Source organism: Silurus aristotelis (assembly GCF_946808225.1).
Source record: "Silurus aristotelis genome assembly, chromosome: 18".
Taxonomy (NCBI): domain Eukaryota; kingdom Metazoa; phylum Chordata; class Actinopteri; order Siluriformes; family Siluridae; genus Silurus; species Silurus aristotelis.
The window spans coordinates 15,014,225-15,035,693 of NC_139591.1; the positions used below are offsets into that span (position 1 = coordinate 15,014,225).

The 21,469-nt window shown below is 38.1% G+C and overlaps 1 protein-coding gene across 1 annotated transcript; it reads left to right on the forward strand.

Annotated features, from left to right (window-relative positions):
- Positions 1 to 18,153: 18,153 nt before the first annotated feature.
- On the forward strand, positions 18,154 to 21,204 carry npffr1l3 (neuropeptide FF receptor 1 like 3; the record flags this gene model as incomplete). Its single annotated transcript, XM_083569466.1, has 3 exons — positions 18,154 to 18,172; positions 18,366 to 18,465; positions 19,930 to 21,204. 3 exons carry the CDS (start codon positions 18,154 to 18,156, stop codon positions 20,879 to 20,881), a joined length of 1,071 nt encoding a protein of 356 aa, XP_083425592.1. The 3' UTR covers positions 20,882 to 21,204.
- Between the last annotated feature and the right edge of the window lie 265 nt (positions 21,205 to 21,469).

The following is a 21,469-nucleotide window of genomic DNA, read 5'->3' on the forward strand; positions in this document are numbered from 1 at the left end:
TTGAGTTTACAGCACAGTAAATGTACATTCCCCTTGAAAAAATAACGACCAAAAGGAGTCAAAACCTTGCCATTTTTTTTACTCACGAGGGGTCCTAGAACGTAGGACCCCCATGAGTACCAAGGTTGCACTGCACTTAATAATACTTAATATTGTGCAACCGTGTCCATGAATCACTGGAACTGGGGCAGAATCAAAATAGACATGTAAATTTCTACTGCTTCAATAGGATAAAAGAGGCTATTTAGCAACTAGGTGCTGCTAATTATATGCCTTTGATTAATTATAACTATAAAAGCTAAAATGCCAAGATAGGATGTTCTCTTAGAAAAGAAATTGTTGCCGATCAATCTAGCATGGGTTATAAGGCCAATTTAAAGTCCACCATTCTATGGTGAGGAACATTATTGACACGTGGAAAACATTTAAGTCAAGTCAAGTCAAGTCAAGTTTATTTCTATAGCGCTTTTCACAACAGACATTGTCTCAAAGCAGCTTTACAGAAAACAACAGTGAAGGTGAATGGTGTGCGTTTGTCCCTGATGAGCAAGCCGTGGCGACAGTGGCAAGGAAAAACTCCCTTAGATGATATGAGGAAGAAACATTGAGAGGAACCAGACTCAAAGGGGAACCCATCCTCATATGGGTGACATCAAGAGTTTGGTCATAAATCTTTCAACAATACAGAACAATTTGTGATCATCATAGATCCAGCATCAGCTTCTCCATGCCAGGGCCTTTAAACACTCGGCATCTACTTCTCCATGATCATCCATAGGTCCATAATCTTCACGAGGTGGGACGTGACTGGAGCTGGCCAAACCTCAGGATGCCTCGGGATGGGGAGAGAAAGAGAAGCAGTGGAGAGGAATTAGCGTAGCTGCTGTTCATGATATTAACAGCACAAGTTGATAATGTGCATGTGATCATATATTCTGGAGCACAAGGTTGTGATGTGATGTGTGTGATGTGTGTTATGTGTAGGCTTTGCTAAAAAGAAATGTTTTTAATCTACACTTAAACTGGGAGAGTGTATCTGAACCCCGAACACTGTCAGGAAGACTATTCCAGAGTTTAGGAGCTAAATGTGAAAATGCTCTACCGCCTTTAGTGGACTTTGTTATTCTAGGAACTACTAGAAGCCCAGAGTTTTGAGATCTCAGGGAGCGTGACGGATTGTAGCGTGTTAAAAGACTGGATAGATACATGGGAGCCAAACCATTTAGTGCTTTATAAGTGAGTAGCAGTAGTTTGTAGTCTATTCGAAACTTAATAGGAAGCCAATGTAGGAACGATAAGATTGGGGTTATATGATCGTATTTTCTTGACCTAGTAAGAACTCTTGCTGCGGCATTCTGAACTAACTGAAGCTTGTTTATTAATGATGCAGGACATCCACCTAGTAATGCATTACAGTAGTCTATTCTAGAGGTCATAAACGCATGGACGAGCTTCTCTGCATCAGATATAGATAAGATATTTCTTAGCTTAGAAATATTTCTAAGGTGAAAGAAGGCTGTTTTTGTAACTTGATTGATGTGATTTTTAAAAGATAAGTTGCTGTCTAAAATAACTCCCAGGTCTTTTACCGTTGAACTAGTAGTTACAGAACAACCGTCTAAATGCAGGCTGAGATGCTGGAGCTTCTGTGTACTATTTTTTGGGCCGATGAGCAAAATCTCCGTTTTATCAGAATTTAATAGCAGAAAGTTATGGGTCATCCAATCTCTTATTTCTTCAACACACTCAGTTATGCGAGCTAATTGAGCTGTATCGCCTGGTTTGGATGAAATATATAGCTGGGTATCATCAGCATAACAATGGAAGCTAATTCCATGCCTTCTAATAATATTTCCTAATGGAAGCATGTATATTGTGAAAAGCAGGGGTCCTAGAACTGACCCTTGTGGCACGCCATAATTTACTAGCATTATCCTGGATAGCTCTCCATTTAAATCTACGAAATGGTAACGATTGGACAGGTAGGATTTAAACCAGCTTAATGCCTGTCCCTGAATACCGATGTAATTCTGTAAGCGATCGAGGAGAAGATCATGATCTATAGTGTCGAACGCAGCACTAAGATCTAGTAAAACTAATAGGGAGATGTAGCCTTGGTCTGAAGCTAAAAACAGGTCATTAGTGATTTTAACTAGAGCAGTTTCTGTGCTATGATGGGGCCTAAAACCTGACTGAAACTCTTCAAAGATATTGTTCTCCTGCAAGTGGTTACATAACTGGGCAGCGACAATCTTTTCTAAAATCTTAGACATAAATGGGAGATTTGAAATTGGTCTGTAATTCGATAGCGTGTTTGGATCCAGATTAGGTTTTTTAATGAGGGGCTTAATAACTGCTAACTTGAGGGATTTAGGGACATGACCTAACGATAGTGAGGAGTTAATAATATTGAGAAGAGGCTCACCAGCTGTATATAACACTTCCTTCAGTAGTTTAGTGGGAATTGGATCTAACCGACATGTTGTTGATTTAGCTTTCATAATAGCATCATACAGCTCTTCCTGTCCTATACATGTAAAACAGTGTAGTTGTGGGGTTGTAAGTACGATTGTGTCGGGAGATGCTGTCAGAGGTTGAACTGCCACAATTGTTTTTCTAATGTTATCTATTTTTTCAGTGAAGAAAGTCATAAAGTCTTCACTACTAAACTGTGATGGAACACATTTTTCAGATCCCTGATTTGTTGTTAATTTAGCGACTGTACTGAAAAGGAACCTGGGATTGTTTTTGTTATTTTCTATGAGTTTGCTCAGGTGTTTAGCTCTAGCAGCTTTTAGCGCCTGTCTGTAGCTAAGCATACTGTCTTTATACGCAATTCTAAATACCTCCAATTTAGTTTTCCTCCATTTTCTCTCCAGATTATGTGCTGTTCTCTTTAGGGCATGCGTATACTATTATACCAAGGTGCAGGTGCTTGTTCTCGAACCTTTTTTAACCGGATGGGGGCAACAGTGTCTAAAGTGCTAGTGAGGATAAGGTCTATGTTGTTCGCCATCTCATCAAGATGATCAGCAGTTATGGGTTTAATGTGAAACTGAGATAAATCAGGCAGGTTATTTATGAATCTGTCCTTAGTGGTTGGAATAATAGTCCTACCAAGTCGATACCGTGGTGAAACACGGTTAATCTGCTCTACCAGGGTGTGTACAGTATGAGATAATGGTCTGTGATGTCATCACTCTGGGGTAAAATATCTATATCAGTGACGTCTGCTCCGTGGGATATTATTAAGTCTAGTGTGTGGTAAAAACGGTGGGTTGGTCTGGTGACGTTTTGTTTAACTCCAAAAGAGTTTAGTAAATCGACAAATGATAATCCTAGGGCATCGTTTGCATCATCTACATGAATATTAAAATCTCCTACAAGCAGCACTTTATCAAAACTGATCAAGAGGTCTGAGAGAAAATTTAAGACGGTTGCCAATCTTTCTAGGAGTTGGGGTCCCAGCAAATTCACACCAATGTCAAACTATGCAATGCTCAGACAAATGGCAACAAAACAAAAGAAAGAGTCACATCTCGGGCACTATGGGCCTCACTTAGCATGTTGCATGTTAAAGGTCATGACAGTACAAATAGAAAAAGACCAAAAAAAAAATGGTATGCTTGTAAGGGTTGCCACTACATAAAAATAACATGACAGCATGGCTTAGGTTTGCAAAGTTGCATCTGAACAAACCACAAGAATTTTGGAGAGAAGTGGGGATGGACAAGTGGAGATGGCCATAATTCACAATGCCACATTTGGTGAAAACCATACATTGAGAAACTTTAGTGTGAATATATGTATTATTTGTTTTTCTGTTTTACAATTAAGGGCACCATGCTTGTACATTGTTTTCCTTATTGCAGGTGCCATGGAGTGTCTGGAATCTTAGTTTAACCTATCAGAAAAAGAAAAAATTAGATTTTTACCAACAGCCCTAAAACCTGCAGGGAGGAAGCTTCTAAAACTAATCACAGATTGTTTCATCGTCAGCTAGACAGGGGCACCAATATTACCCTAGGTTCTGCCTACTGTACATATCCTCACCCCCTTACAGAATACTCCATCAAACAAATCAAATATTTCAGAAGCAAATACCCTTGCAGCTATGGACAAATAAGAGCTCTCCCTAAACACTATGAAAAAAACAGCAGTACATCTAAAGATTCATGGGTCCAGACAACTTTAAAATTAGGAAACCTCTCCCTTATTAATACAAATTATAATGTAAAAGAATTATAACAGAAACACATATAAGATATCCTCTTCAGGAAGCCTGAAAACAGAGTTTCAAAGTTTTATCTTGTGTTGGTGTATCAGCCATTCAGGAATCTGATGAGGTCAGCAAGGCAGACTCTAGTGCATCTTTACAAATCCAGTCAAAAATGGCAAACACTCCTTACATCTGTTAATCCACTCTAACAACCAGCAAAAGTTTCAAAACTTGAATGGCCTTGAGACAAATGGAAAAGGTCAAGCAGACAAGTTGGATATGATGCATGAAATATCCCTGTGTGCCTTTAGAACACAGAGTAATACCGATTCTCATGATACCAAACAAGGTTTCAAACAATTCAATCAGACATATTTAGACAGTTCCTTAAGAACAGAAATGAGATCAGAGATTTCTCCTCAAGCCCTGTTCAAGACACCATCAGCCAAAGTTCATCATTCAAAGTTCTGCTTTCAAAAAGAGGACTGAGAGGACTTTCAAATGTCAGGAAAGGTATGCAAGTCTGGACATTCTGAAAACTCCAACACAGACATCTTTTTAAAGACTGGTCACAGAAACAAAAAAGCTGCCCAGAATCTTTAAAATAAAAGAAAGCTCTTCAGCAAAGATCCACAAATGTTTAACTACCAAGTACGATAGAGATTGTCTCAACTGTCTGGTTCAACCTTTTCCCAGGTAAAACTTTAATTTCTCTGACAATGCAGTAGCCAGACCCAAGTTTACACAGAAGTCTTTTCATGAAAGCTAGCCTGTTGGCAAATATGGAATAACAGAGAGGCAGGATTCAGCTCCAAGCATGTCGACTGGAGTTAGGATCAAACAACAGAAACCCAACATATCACATAACCATGTCTCCCTTCAGCCCAAAGATCACACTGGCTCTATTCAATGCCATGAGCTTCTTCTTGGCCAGTTAGTAGAGTCTGAGGCCTGTTCCATCACCATCAACTGCTATCCAAATCCTAAATCTGAAATTCTTTGCCCTTTAGTTTTGACCAGTTAGACCAGCACACAGAGGGCAAACATATCAGGACACCACCACTATGCTATCAACCTTGAGCCAGTAAAACGCATTTAGAAATCTCAAACTTATCCCGGCTCCAAGTTTAATCTGGATACTGTACCTACTCTGTATTCTTTCTTTTCTAACCAAAGAAGCATAAAATGGAGGTATTCATTTGTACTTATTTCAAACATTATATGATTTTTACCTGCTTATCAATTATTGTCCCTGTTTCTAAAAACAAAAAGTATTAGAAAAACAAAGCAGCCGACTTTTGTCAGACCAATCAGAATAAAGCATTCAGCAGTGCTGTGGTTTAAGAAAGGTTAAGTTTATATTTGCTTGTCAGAATTATTGCAAACTTGGCATGAGAAGATAGAACTGGCTGTTTGTTCCTGGAAAGGAGGAGACAGCCATACCAGGTGACTTCAGTACTAAGCAATGAAGAGGATGATGGCTGATGCAAATAAAAGCACAAATATAAAGAAAGAAATTTACATGTTAAATTATATATGTGTCAAGATGATAAAATGTATAAATTCTCACGTAGCTATAAACCATAAACTAGTGCACTGTTCATTATGTGATCATTGTATATGTGAGTTAAGAGTCGATAAGTCACCATTCTTACACATGCATATTAAAGTCTGTGTGTTGTGTTTGCTGTTAGGGGCAATAGGGTGGCAGTGTTGTACAAAGGTGAACCTTTTTTCTTCAGATTCAAATATGGTATGTGAGAATATGGATTACTTAAATGTGAAGGAGATTAGGGAACATTCAATTCAATTTTATAACTATAAACATCATCTGAAGTAGTATTTATTTGGATTGAAGTTCACAATTTTTTATTCAGTATTTACGGTCAATGGAGAATTGAATGTCGAAAAAGAATATGAACATGCTGAGAGCTTTGAAGGCAAAAAGAGCTTTGAAGGCGTAATCTATTCCATAAAAATCATTAAAGTTGCCATAACAACTAGTATCAGGTACTTTACCTAAATAACTCTAACAGGCCGTAAGCACGTCTTCATTTTAGTCTGCTTTCTCTTTTAATACACGGTAAAAAAAAAAAAGAAAAAAAGAAGAAGAAGAAGAAGAAGATTTTCAAAAATGACAGAAAACAAACATAAAGGTTACTCTAGATAAGTAATAACATTTTTATTAAATTCATATAATAATAATAATAATAATAATAATAATAATAATAATAATAATAATAATAATCAGCATCATTATCATCATCATCATTATAATCACAATAATAATAAAGTACACTCGTAGGTTATTAGAGTCTAGAAAGTGCCAAGTAACTTAAAACGGAACATTTGAATAACTTTTGATTTGTAAATGTTGAGCTATTTTATGAGTTGCTCATTAGCTTCTAGTTTTATAACCACAAATGACTGTAAAAGACTGTAGAAAGGACATTACTCATAATCTTACATTCCAGTAGTTTTCACTCTCCAGTGTTCTGTATTGTTTAAAGAATATAATCACAATGTTGATGTCACCCAAATGAGGATGGGTTCCCCTTTTGAGTAGGGTACCTCTCAAGGTAAATTGTTGGCCTTCTGGAAAGTATGTTCATTAACTATATTTGTACTTAATACTTGGTAAAGGCTTCTTTTGCTTAAATTACTGCCTCAAATCAGCATGGCATGGAGGTGATCAGTCTGTGGCACTGCTGCGGTGGTATGGAAGCCCAGGTTTCTTTCTTTGACAGTTGCCTTCATTTGCATTTTTTGGTCTTGTTTTACTCTTGACAATACCCCATAGATTCTCTATGGGGGTCCAGGTCTGGTTTGCTGGCCAGTCACTCATGCCAACACCATGGAAATTTAACCACTGTTTGTGCTTTCGGCCTTGTGGGCATGTGCCAAATCCTGCTGAAAAATTCAGCATCAGCATCTCCATAAAGCTGGTCAGCAGAGGAAAGCATGAAGTGCTCTAAAACTTTCTGGTAGACGGCTGTGCTGACCCTGGACTTGATAAAACACAGTGGACCAACACCAGCAGATGACACGACTCCCCAAACAACCACTGACTGTGCAAACTTTACACTGGACCTCAAGCGACGTCAGAGGTGTCTTACCTGGGCAAAGGCCTGGATTGTGACTCAGTGGCCAAAGTCGTCTTTTCAGATTAAAAGAAAGAAAACTTTGCATTTCAATTGTAAATCAAGGTCCCAGAGTCTGGAGGAAGAGAGGAGAGGCACAGAATCCAAGTTGCTTCAAATCAAATAAAATTTTATTTGTGTATGTGACAAATAAAATTTGATTTAATCTTGAACTCTGACGTCTCTGGTTCAAGAGTGGCTTGACACAAGGAATGCGCCAGTTGTAGCCAATGGATACCACTGACGCACTGGCTGATTATAGTGTGACATGACGAGTCTCCAATATTCACCATATTCAAATTTTCATATTACTGAATTTTGGGTTTTCATTTAAAAAGAAATAAACACTTTAGATATATCAGTCTCTGTGTGATGAATCTATATAATATACGAGTTTCACTTTTTGTATTGATTACTAAAGTAAATCAACTTTTTAATGCTTTCTAAATTATTGAGATGCAGCTATATATACAGTGGGTACGGAAAGTATTCAGACCCCCTTAAATTTTTCACTCTTTGTTATATTGCAGCCATTTGCTAAAATCATTTAGGTTCATTCTTCTTCCTCATGAATGTACACATAGCACCCCATACTGACCGAAAAACACAGAATTGTTGACATTGTTGCAGATTTAAAAAAAAAAGAAAAACTGAAATATCACATGGTTCTAAGTATTCAGACCCTTTGCTCAGTATTTAGTAGAAGCCCCCTTTTGATCTAATACAGCCAGGAGTCTTTTTGGGAAAGATGCAACAAGTCTTTCACACCTGGATTTGGGGATCCTCTGCCATTCCTCCTTGCAGGTCCTCTCCAGTTCTGTCAGGTTGTATGGTAAACGTTGGTGGACAGCCAGTTTTAGGTCTCTCCAGAGATGCTCAATTGGGTTTAAGTCAGGGCTCTGGCTGGGCCATTCAAGAACAGTCATGGAGTTGTTGTGAAGCCACTCCTTTGTTATTTTAGCTGTGTGCTTAGGGTCATTGTCTTGTTGGAAGGTAAACCTTCGGCCCAGTCTGAGGTCCAGAGCACTCTGGAGAAGGTTTTTGTCCAGGATATCCCTGTACTTGGCCGCATTCATCTTTCCCTCGATTGCAACCAGTCGTCCTGTCCCTGCAGCTGAAAAACACCCCCACAGCATGATGCTGCCACCACCATGCTTCACTGTTGGGACTGTATTGGACAGGTGATGAGCAGTGCCTGGTTTTCTCCACACATACCGCTTAGAATTAAGGCCAAAAAGTTCTATTTTGGTCTCATTAGACCAGAGAATCTTATTTCTCACCATCTTGGAGTCCTTCAGGTGTTTTTTAGCAAACTCCATGCGGGCTTTCATGTGTCTTACACTGAGGAGAGGCTTCCGTCGGGCCACTCTGCCATAAAACCCAGACTGGTGGAGGGCTGCAGTGATGGTTGACTTTCTACAACTTTCTCCTATCTCCTGACTGCATCTCTGGAGCTCAGCCACAGTGATCTTTGGGTTCTTCTTTACCTCTCTCACCAAGGCTCTTCTCCCCCGATAGCTCGGTTTGGGCGGACGGCCAGCTCTAGGAAGGGTTCTGGTCGTCCCAAACGTCTTCCATTTGAGGATTATGGAGGCCACTGTGCTCTTAGGAACCTTAAGTGCAGCAGAAATCTTTTTGTAACCTTGGCCAGATCTGTGCCTTGCCACAATTCTGTCTCTGAGCTCTTCAGGCAGTTCCTTTGACCTCATGATTCTCATTTGCTCTGACATGCATTGTGATCTGGAAGGTCTTATATAGACAGGTGTGTGGCTTTCCTAATCAAGTCCAATCAGTATAATCAAACACAGCTGGACTCAAATGAAGGTGTAGAACCATCTCAAGGATGATCAGAAGAAATGGAAAGCACCTGAGTTAAATATATGAGTGTCACAGCAAAGGGTCTGAATACTTAGGACCATGTGATATTTCAGTTTTTCTTTTTTAATAAATCTGCAACAATGTCAACAATTCTGTGTTTATCTGTCAATATGGGGAGCTGTGTGTACATTCATGAGGAAGAAGAATGAACTTAAATGATTTTAGCAAATGGCTGCAATATAACAAAGAGTGAAAAATTTAAGGGGGTCTGAATACTTTCCGTACCCACTGTATATATATATATATATATATATATATATATATATATATATATATATATATATATATATATATATATATATATATACAGTGAGGAAAATAAGTATTTGAACACCCTGCTATTTTGCAATTTCTCCCACTTAGAAATCATGGAGGGGTCTGAAATTGTCATCGTAGGTGCATGTCCACTGTGAGAGACATAATCTAAAAAAAAAAATCCAGAAATCAAAATGTATGATTTTTTAACTATTTATTTGTATGATACAGCTGTAAATAAGTATTTGAACACCTGATAAAGTCAATGTTAATATTTGGTACAGTAGCCTTTGTTTGCAATTACAGAGGTCAAACGTTTCCTGTAGTTTTTCACCAGGTTTGCACACACTGCAGGAGGGATTTTAGCCCACTCCTCCACACAGATCTTCTCTAGATCAGTCAGGTTTCTGGCCTGTCGCTGAGAAACACGGAGTTTGAGCTCCCTCCAAAGATTCTCTATTGGGTTTGGGTCTGGAGACTGGCTAGGCCACGCCAGAACCTTGATATGCTTCTAGGGTTAGGGTGCTTCGGGTCATTGTCATGTTGGAAGACCCAGCCTCGACCCATCTTCAATGAACTAACTGAGGAAAGGAGGTTGTTCCCCAAAATCTCGCAATACATGGCCCCGGTCATCCTCTCCTTAATACAGTGCAGTCGCCCTGTCCCATGTGCAGAAAAACACCCCCAAAGCATGATGCTACCACCCCCATGCTTCACAGTAGGGATGGTGTTCTTGGGATGGTACTCATCATTCTTCTTCCTCCAAATACGTTTAGTGGAATTATGACCCAAAAGTTCTATTTTGGTCTCATCTGGTCACATGACTTTCTCCCATGACTCCTCTGGATCATCCAAATGGTCATTGGCAAACTTAAGTCGTGCCTGGACATGTGCTGGTTTAAGCAGGGGAACCTTCCGTGCCATGCATGATTTCAAACCATGACGTCTTAGTGTATTACCAACAGTAACCTTGGAAACGGTGGTCCCAGCTCTTTTCAGGTCATTGACCAGCTCCTCCCGTGTAGTTCTGGGCTGATTTCTCACCTTCCTTAGGATCATTAAGACCCCACGAGGTGAGATCTTGCATGGAGCCCCAGTCCGAGGAAGATTGACAGTCCTGTTTAGCTTCTTCCATTTTCTAATGATTGCTCCAACAGTGGACCTTTTTTCACCAAGCTGCTTGGCAATTTCCCCGTAGCCCTTTCCAGCCTTGTGGAGGTGTACAATTTTGTCTCTAGTGTCTTTGGACAGCTCTTTGGTCTTGGCCATGTTAGTAGTTGGATTCTTACTGATTGTATGGGGGGGACAGGTGTCTTTATGCAGCTAACGACCTCAAACAGGTGCATCTAATTTAGGATAATAAATGTAGTGGAGGTGGACATTTTAAAGGCAGACTAACAGGTCTTTGAGGGTCAGTATTCTAGCTGATAGACCGGTGTTCAAATACTTTTTTGCAGCTGTATCATACAAATAAATAGTTTAAAAATCATATATTGTGATTTCTGGATTTTTTTTTTAGATTATGTCTCTTACAGTGGACATGCACTTACGATGACAATTTCAGACCCCTCCATGATTTCTAAGTGGAAGAACTTGCAAAATAGCAGGGTGTTCCAATACTTATTTTCCTCACTGTATATATACTGTATATAGTAAGTGTGTGTGTGTGTGTGTGTGTGTGTGTGTGTGTGTGTGTGTGTGTGTGTGTGTGTGTGTGTGATCAGAAAGACACTGAATATGACAGATATCTCCAAACAATCTCATTAATATTTTTCTCTCGTAATATATATTATTTAGTACCTCATAGTTACCACAGTAAAAATATACTTTTATGTTATTCTTAATTTATTTAAAATAGATTTAACACTTAAGCCCTTTTCATTTGGACTATGAACATTTATTTTAAGTTCCCATGCCATTCATTTGCTTAACAAGGCCACAACTGAACTTAGGTAATTAGTTTTACAGAGCCTCGCTCAACGCTTTGTGCCTGAGGCAGTTGCCTGCTGTGCTTATTTTGAAGTTAGAAGTAAAACTTTTGTCTCATTTTGCGTTTATTTTTGTACGTCTACTATATGTGCTATGACAAATATGAGGTCCATACATAATGTGTGAAATTTCAAAATCTGTCGTTTTTTTTAAGTTATGTCTACGTTAGGAAGAAGTCATGAAGCCATGATAGTATTTGGAGTAATTACTACCCAGTATTTAATTGGTTGATCCAAATATCATATTGGTGACCAGAATATTTTGAGTGGACTTGTGCAGATAGAGCAGCCTATGGAGCTAGCTCCTTTAATTCAGTGTGATTTGTAAAGTGTAAGCTTAACAAGGTGACATCCACATTCCCTGCAGTGAAGGAACCAGTTTCTCTGACTACACACAAAAAAAGAACATCAACAGGATTTAATGAAGCTGGAGGGCTTTGAATACAATAGAATACATGTACTAACTTCTTCATTAATTTCTTCTCACAGGGTTTTAGCTGAGTGCAATTATAAGACACTGACCTCCAAAGCATTTATCATTCTTTGTCTTCCAGACCTTTTTTTAAACAGCATAGTAATGAAGAATCGTTAAAATTAGTAGAGATATTTTTGTTTCTTATCTGACCATTGTTTTTAAATATTAGTTATTAAAAACTAATAATACAATACTGCGAACATAGTAATAGGACAGCTGACTTTTCCAGCCATGTTTTTTTTCCCCCAAACTGTTACCACAACATTGGAAGTAAACAGTTGTTTGCATGTCTTGGGATGCAGTACAATAAAATTTTAATTTCACTTGAACTAGAAGACACAAACCTGTTCCTGTATGATCCTGGGCACAATGTCAGCTCCATGAAGAAACGGTTTACATGGATTAGAGTGAAAGATCTTGAGTGGACCACTATAAAGTTATGACCTCAACCCTATTGAACAACTTTATACAGTGGCGGGCCGTGCATTTGGTACCTGGGTATTCAATGAGGACTTACCCCGCTTAATCCGCCTCTTAATACCACCACTATCACGTCGCAATTATAGAAACCATCAATACTATATAAAAACACAATATAACAACACGTGGCATTACAGAGAGAGAGGGGCATTTCTCATATCGAGGGTCAATACCATTTTTACTAAAGCAAGAAACCCAACCACAACTATGCAACGTACATCACCTGGAGCAGTTCAGAGTCAATATTTGTTTAATAACATGACAAAAACATAAAAAATTTATATAAAATACATCATGTTCACCAGAGATGCATACTCATAATGCATACTTAAATAATTTGCAATGCTCCTCAAAACTGTAAGGCAGTGGTACCGCTCATAGGCACTGGTCTGGAAGTGGCAAACAAACCCTTTCCCGGTCTGAGACAGACTTCAGCTGACCTCTCCTTACTAAGTCTAGCTTTTCTGGTAAAGTCCACCTTGAAAATGGATTTTTAAATATGTCTGCGACCAAATAATTTTCTCTTTCTCTGTCAGCCATTGTGGGCGTAGAAAAATTCTAACTTAAATGTATTGATATGTGCAGAGCACAACTTGACTGTATCAGTTTCCATCTGACCAAACAATCAACGGAAGGAAAAATGTTGACGTTATTGTGGGACAGCTAGCTAGCTCTGTGAGGCGAATTTGAAATCGGATTGGTTAAAGAAACAGTCCCATTGCTAATATAGTTTGAGGTACATTGGCCAGCACTACTGATTCTGAAGGGCCTGGGTAGATTACATTGATGTGGCAGCACATAGATAATAAAATCTGATTGTACAAAAATTCGAACATCCACATAAAAAAAAATAAAAATGCTACAAAATGAAGAGAATAGACTGTTGGGAATAAATTAATACAATTTAATGGAATAAATATTAGAATTTAGGTTGTAAATGTAGGTCAGTGCTTCTGATTTCTGTTTATGCCAGTAGAGAAGGCCTTGCTGGCCCTGACGGCTGACCACTGCACAGGACACCACTGAAGGTCTAGTTGTGAAATGCACTTCCCATCACTGTGAAAATAGAACCTGAGTCTGCAAATTTCTTAAATTAAAAAAACTGCAATACTGCATGTAAATAAGTATTCAGACTCTTTGCAGCAGCACTTAAAACTTAGCTTCGGTGTCCCCCATTTCTCTTGATTGTCGCTAAGATGTTCCTGCACCTTGATTGGAGGTTTATTGATTGGAAATGATTTGAAAAAGCTCTCTATAGAAGGACTCACAGCTGACAATGTATAACAGAGCACAAACCAAGCTGCCTGCAGAGCTCAGACACAAAATTGTTTCAAAACACAGATCTGGGGAATGCTACAAAAAAAATTGCTGCTGCACTGAAAATTCCTAAGAGTACGGTGGCCTCCATAATTCTCAAATGGAAAGAACCAGAACGCTTTCATGAGCTTGTTGCAAAGCCAAACTGATCAATTGAGGGAGAAGGGCCTTAGTAAGAGAAGTGAGCAATAACCCGATGGTCACTCTAACTGAGCTCCGTTGATCCTGTGTGAAGATGGGACAAAGCTCCAGAAGGATAATCATTACTGCAGCCCTCCACCTATCTGGGCTTTATGGAAGAGTGGATAGACAGAAGCCTCTCTTTAGTGCAAAACCCATGGAAGCCCGCTTGGAGTTTGCCAACTGGCATCTGAAGGACTCTCAGACTCTGTGGAAGATTCTCTGGTCTGATGAAACCAATATTGAACTGTTTGATTTTAATTCTAAACGTTATGTCTGGAGTAAATCAGGCACCACTCATCATCTACCCAAAACCATCTAAAAAATACGGCATGGTGTTGCAGCAATGTACAGTGATCTCTTCGAAGAAAACCCATTTTGCAGCACCCAGGACATCAGTCTGGGCCAAAAGTTCAACCTTACTACATGAAAACAACAATATGAACACAGCCAAGACAACATAGGAGTGGCTCAGCCAAAGCCCTTACTTAAACCCTATTGAACATCTCTGGAGAAGGCCTAAAAATGGCTGTCCATCGACAGTCTCCATCGAACCTGACTCAGCGTGAGATTATTTGTAATGAAGTAAAAAGCCCAAAAATACAGAAGGCTGTAATTAATGCCAAAGTTTTATCTAAGTACTAAGGGCCTGAATACTTATGTATGTGATTTTGTATTTATTTATTTTTTTTTTATTTAAAATTAAAATTCACAAAATGTATTTCTAGAATTCTGTCATTATGGGGTACTGAGTGTAGAAAAATAAGAAAAAATAAAATAAATGTTAATAATTGTAGTATCAGGCTGCAACATAACAAAACTGAAAGAAGGGAAGGGGGGATGAATACGTTCCGAAAAATATTTTTTAATTCTTTTTTTTTATTACTTTTGGTAAAAATTATATATTCTTTTTTTACCAAAAGTTATTAAATTCAATATTCATTCATTTTCTCCCGCTTATCCGTAATTCGGGTCGCGGGGGCTGCAGTCTAAGCAGGCCCCCGCCTTTGACTGCTGCCCAATCCACACAGCACCGTCCCTTACGGTCCCTCCTGCAGGTGGTGAGCCCACGGGAAGGCGGCCCCACGTCACGCCGACGTCACGCACCTTGATATTTCCCTTGTAAGGGACCCCCAGAGCATAGAGGGTTAAGGGCCCAAGAGTGGCAGCTTGGCGATACCGGGGCTTCAACCCCAGACCTTCCGATCGGCAACCCAGCGCCTTAACCGCTGGAGCCACTACTCCCCCCTTAAATTCAATAGACATTTTCAATTCAATATTAATTTTTTTTCTTGTTGTTGTTCTTGTCTTTAATGGTCTTTCCTTAAGTGATCTTGACTGGCTGTGGTTGATGTGCTCTGGTCTGGTGTTTTCTTTTTTGCAGTTTCGCTCAAATAACGAATAATAAATCTGCTGTGCCGCTCGTGTGGGCGTGACCAAAAACAAGTGGGCGGAGTCAGCGCAGCGCGCACTCCCTGAAACGGCGATGCGGCAGAATGCGCTCAGTCCGGAGCATCAGATTTCAACATCAGCGTGCGCACAGGACTCATTATTTCTCTTTTAACACCCAAGCGAGTATTTTTACTGTTCTGTTTCAAAACTCCCAGGTAGGAATCTTTCATTTGTTATTACTCAGTATCAAAATATTCAACATATTAGGCTTAAAAGTAACAGTTTTATGCTTTTTTATTCTTTACAACACTGATACAGTTACTTGGTGAATTGGAAAATGTCCCTTTTTTTTTTTTTAAACAGAGCATGTAAAAACTGTAGCAGCTTACATTAAATGTGTTGTTATTTACTCGAATATAAAAACATGATTTTTTTTTTTTACATTAAAAAAATGCATGCTTGTGCAACTTGTTCTTAGACAGACAGAAAAGTCTAAACACTTAATTTACACATTTTCAAGATTTTAGACATTTAAAAAAAAAAAACATATATATAACATATATTAAGTTTAAATCATGGACCTGCTTTAAAAGTTTAAGCGAACTTAACAACCGAACATAACAACCGAATTCAATTTTTGAATAAAAAAAATCTAATGAAAGCTGTTCATCATCAATCAATTGATTGCTGTCTTATTTGCTTCTTATGATAATCATATTTATTCATTTTATCCTGATTATTATCATCACATTGATTGGGCTCCCCCTCCATATATCAACAGTTTGGCAAGTATCAGGATAATGCTGTCAATTATGCACACAGCAGTCCACAATACTTACTGAGAAATACACACACTAAAAGATACACCTGCAATTATCCAATCAAGCATGGATCAATCATGGGGCTGCAAAACAATACATAAAATCATGCAGATACAGGTCAAGAGCTTAAATTAATGTTCACATCAAATATCAGAATGGGGAATAATGTGCCTTACTTTCTTATAAAAAAAAACCAAAAAAAAAATCTATAAAAAAATCTCTAAATCAGTGGACAACGGCTAGACTGATTCAAGTCAAATAACCACTCTTTACAAACATACCATGCAATAAAAGTATGATCACCCAAAGTTTCAAAACCACATTGTGTAAACTTTCAATTAAATGGGCTAAATGAGCAGAAGACAACATTTGGTTCCACACTGGTCAGCCAATCATTTAAATCAGAGGCTACGTGTTCACCAAAACGAAACAGTTAAAGATTGGATAAACATTGTATTTTCTGCTGCTTGAATTTGGCATGGTTGCTTTGGTAATTACTTGAATTAAATTACATGTTAAGCAAGTGTTGCAAATAAATTTCTCTCTTCTTTGCCCTTTCATATTTGTCAGGTTCTCGCCTCTCACTCATGGAATCTGATAGAGACAAATCTGTTATAAGTGGAGGAACATTGGCGCTACCCACAATTCACATAATTTCAGATCTCCTGCATGAAATCAACATGACCAACACTACCAGTCTGCCAGAGGAGATCCTATTCTCCCCATACTTCCAGCACTCGCTGGGCATGGCTACCGTGTTCATCCTGGCCTACCTGTTCATCTTCTTGCTCTGCATGATAGGTAACAGTGTGGTCTGTCTCATAGTTCTGAGGAACAGGCATATGTGGACGGTTACTAAGGTCTTCATCCTGAACCTTTCCATCAGTGATCTGCTTGTGGGGATCTTCTGCATTCCCACCACTTTGGTGGACAATCTCATTACAGGCAAGTTCCTCCTACAGACTGGAAGGATAACTAGCTCTAGTGCTTTTTGTCACATTTGTACAGATAAATAGTTGCACTTGTTTATTTATTTAGCAAGCACCAAATTTGGTGAAACGGAATCCAAAATAGCAAGACAGTACAAATATTTATCACAATTCTCTTGAATAATACAATCCTACAAGTTGATGAAGCATTATTTTTAATAGAGTGGCAAGTAATACACATAATCCGGGATAACAATCGGGTTTCAGCAAATAACAAGTAACAACTCGTTATGAAAAAGATCTTTTGGATATTCTCACTTTAAATATTTTAGTGATATGGTCAACGTTTGATATATATTGTTGAACATATGTCTAAATGTGAAACATAACCTACTGGAGTTAATATTTCTATTTGAGGATTAAAATTTGTTTTGTGCTTGTTCAAGTGATTAGTGAAGGGTTATTCTTTGTTTAAGGATTCCTAAAGAAATGTAATAATAGACAGGAAGTTCAAATCATCACCTTGGTAAATTTGCAAACAGCCCCATGATCCCCTCATAAAACTTAGAAGGTGCATTTTTCCTCCTGGGGTTCAACTGTAATAGTGATTTTTCTGAAAGCCTGAGGAGTGTGATTAAACCTTTTGCCATTTTTCCATTGTAACAGTCTAGTCTTACCTCCACTTTCAATATTTGTCTGAACCCAAATGGGTTATGCAAGTGTCGACGCTCATCTACAGATATAGCCCCTCTAGGACTATCTACAGGGGAGGGTCCACCAGTTCCCTAGGATGCACCTGTTTTTTTTCTTACAATTGCTCTGTGTCTGACCTCTCCGTTCAGTTGTGTTCAGTAGTATTTGGCCATAATAATACCATTGACAGCCTCAAAGTTCTGAATCCACCTAAGGGGGAGATATACCTGAGGTAGACTTTTTATACGGTGGGTAGAGTAATACAGGTACCTCACAGATCCAGATCTCTCACTTGGGATGCTCTCTGTATGGAGTTTCCATGTTCTCTGTGCATTCACATGGGTTTTGTACAGGTTCTCCAGTTTCTTGCCAAAGTGCAAAGGAACATGTGGTTGTGTGTGCATGGTCTCTAACACTGGCCAAACATAAAGTGATTACTGAAAGTGCAGCTAAATCTGTAATGTTTGTTTTTTTCCAGATACCTCACATTTTGTTGAATTAGAAACAAAGTGTCATGTAACCTGAATTATAATTGTCTTTTTTACATTCATTTTTTATTTTTTTTTATTGAACTGTCAATGCTGTTGTGTTTGGACAGGTTGGCCATTCAGTAATTTAATATGCAAGCTGAGTGGCCTTGTGCAAGGAATATCTGTCTGTGCATCTGTCTTCACACTAGTGGCCATTGCAGTGGACAGGTAAGTGTTCATGTGCATTTGCCTGTGCATTTTAACTATAAATCAAATATCAGATTTCCTTTTTCTCGGGCACCACAAGTGGGAGCCATGAGTGAGTGGACTGGTCATGTGTAAGTTTAAGTAAAAATGACCAGTCCACTCACTCATGGCTCCCACTTGTGGTGCTAGCATAAGTGCAAGGGTAGGAAGAGAAAGATGCATCAAAAAGCATTTGATTAGCTGTATTACATGTATTAGAAATTTAATGTTCCTGACCATTTTGTATTTTACAATATTGACTTCTCTGACCAAAGTAGAAGCACTATAATTAACACAACCTATCCTTTCACAATTTAAATGCATGAAAAAATGCATACATTGTAAATGCGTTGATGAAACCTAGAAAACAGAATATAACACAAAAGCACTTATATTTCTAGTAATTATATATTTTTTTACTTAAAATTGATTTTTTTCTGTTAACAATTAGTTTTTGGTTAGAAAATTAGGAAAAGATTTCAAGGGCTTATCCGAACCCGCTATTTAAGTAAATCCTTCTGGGTAAAGCTCACTAATGAAAATATAAATTAGTTTTACATTCTGTTTATCTTTTCTGACTAGTTACTGCACAGTATTATATTTGTTTGTTTTTTTTTTATAAAATATCTAGTTGAAAGTTTATATATTAACCATAAAGCAGTCTGCCATAATAAACAACAACAAAAAAAATTATTCTTAACATTAACATATAATATTTAACATATTCTTCTACAATTTTCTATGAATATTACCAGATGGATATCAAACCTCTGGCCAAAAATGGCTTTATTAAAAAAAGGACAAATTTTTTTTTTTCTATGGTGTTGTTTGAGCTACAGTACTACTAAACAATTGTAACAATAATTTGGTCCAACATAAGGTGTGAGAACAGAAATAAACATGTGAGATTTCTTAAAAAATTTAGTTGGACTGACAAAGGCATAACTCTAATTATTAAACCTTTAAAAAGTTCAATTGCTATATAATTTGGATTGGTTTAAAATACTAAAAAGAGTGCACAAGGGAAACATGGATAGTGTAGACTCTAGGAAGGAAGATTAGATGTGAGAATACTGTTTGTATAAGTTTAGGAGGGCCTGATTAAAGATTTTCATGATTTAATAACACCTGATTTAACATATTGTAATTACAAAGTGTAGTATATATTTGCATAGTTTAAGAAAATATGACTGCTGGAAAAATTTGTTTGACTTAAAACAATCCAAAAAGCAGCTATATATTCAATGAGTTTGTTTTAAATGTCCTTTAATTGTGTATATTTAAAAATTAAAAATTATTGTGTACCTGACAGATTCACTAAAGAGGTTTAAAATAAAAACTATTTAATAGATTTTAAAGGATTTTGGTATTTGTCAATATATGTGAAACCTAAAACATTTATTTATAACTGATTTGAGTTGTTCTTCCCTGACTTCTTTGTTCAAGGTTTCGCTGTGTAGTTTACCCTTTTAAACCCAAACTAACACTATTTGTGGCAAAGACAATCATTGGAATGATATGGCTATTGGCTCTGGTCATAATGTTTCCCTCAGCCCTGATGTTGACCGTCCAACAAGAACAGAGCCACTTCATGGTTCAAGGTGACAACTACAACCTTACCTATCCTCTTTATTCTTGCTACGAGACATGGCCTGAGCCTGGGATGCGGAAAGTGTACACTACAGTGCTGTTTGCCCATATATACCTGATTCCCCTTATCCTTATCATCCTCATGTATGGCTGCATTGGAGTGAAACTGTACTCGACAACCTTCCTGGTCAAGGTGAACCAACTAGACAGCACTACACAAGGGAAGTCACCCATATTGCAAAGGAAGATCAAAGTCATCAAAATGCTTATCGTTGTGGCCCTTCTCTTTATGTTGTCCTGGCTGCCTCTATGGACCTTGATGCTACTGACAGACTACGCACGTCCTGAAGGAGATCAGCTGGATCTTCTGACGGGATATGTCTTCCCTTTCTCTCATTGGCTGGCGTTCTCCAATTCTAGTGTCAATCCCATCATCTATGGCTACTACAACAAAAATTTTAGGCAAGGATTTCAGGCTTCTTGGATACAGCGACCAACCTGCTGCTTAGTCCGTCCTTCACAGGTCCATCTTAGAAAAGGCAAAAGGGGCAAAAAGACTTGCTCTCACTTCGACAAAGCTGTCAGTTCCAACACACTGAACCTGGGAGTCAGAAACAAAATCTACACTGACAATGACCTAACAGGTTGTGTGTGTCTGGAGATGGAACACAGGCGCGTGTCTAAGCAAATTAGAAACTCAGGGGCAGAAGGAGGAAACAGGGGAACTGCCATCAAACGAGAGCTTCTGGAAGACATTGAAAGGATCTCTCCAACAGGACCTACAGTGTACCAAGCCTGGGAACTTTAAGTGGTCCACCTCAAAGCAAGGCTCATGGTCATAATGGATGCTGAATATTAGGTTTCTATGAGCATAGTACCTCCTGACAATGATAGAGAAAAATAATTTAAATTAAAACCCAACAATGGCCATAAACCAAAACAAAAGCAGAAATTGTAATTTTTTAAGTGACCTTTATATACAAATCTCTTATAGATAGGAGTCAGTGATGTAAACATGACTGAGAACAGAGACATTCCTGATCACCTGATCATCATCATTTTTTCTCTGCTTGTGTTCTATATGGTGGTTGTTCAGCCTTGATACATTTATTAGGTAACAAAATTGGAAAATTATTTTATATTAATATAATAATATGATGTGAGGTCCAGTTACCAAATGACACTAAAACAGGTAGTTGTAATGGCTACTCTTTACTTAAGTACATGTCAGAGCCAAAACTTCTTTACTTTAAAAAGTATAGCCAGTACCAAAGAGTCTTTTAAAACATATGTATCTTTACTTCTACTTAAGTAAAAGATGTGTGTACTTTTGCCATTTCTGATTTTTTATATATATATATATATACAGTTTATATACAGTGGGGCAAAAAAGTAT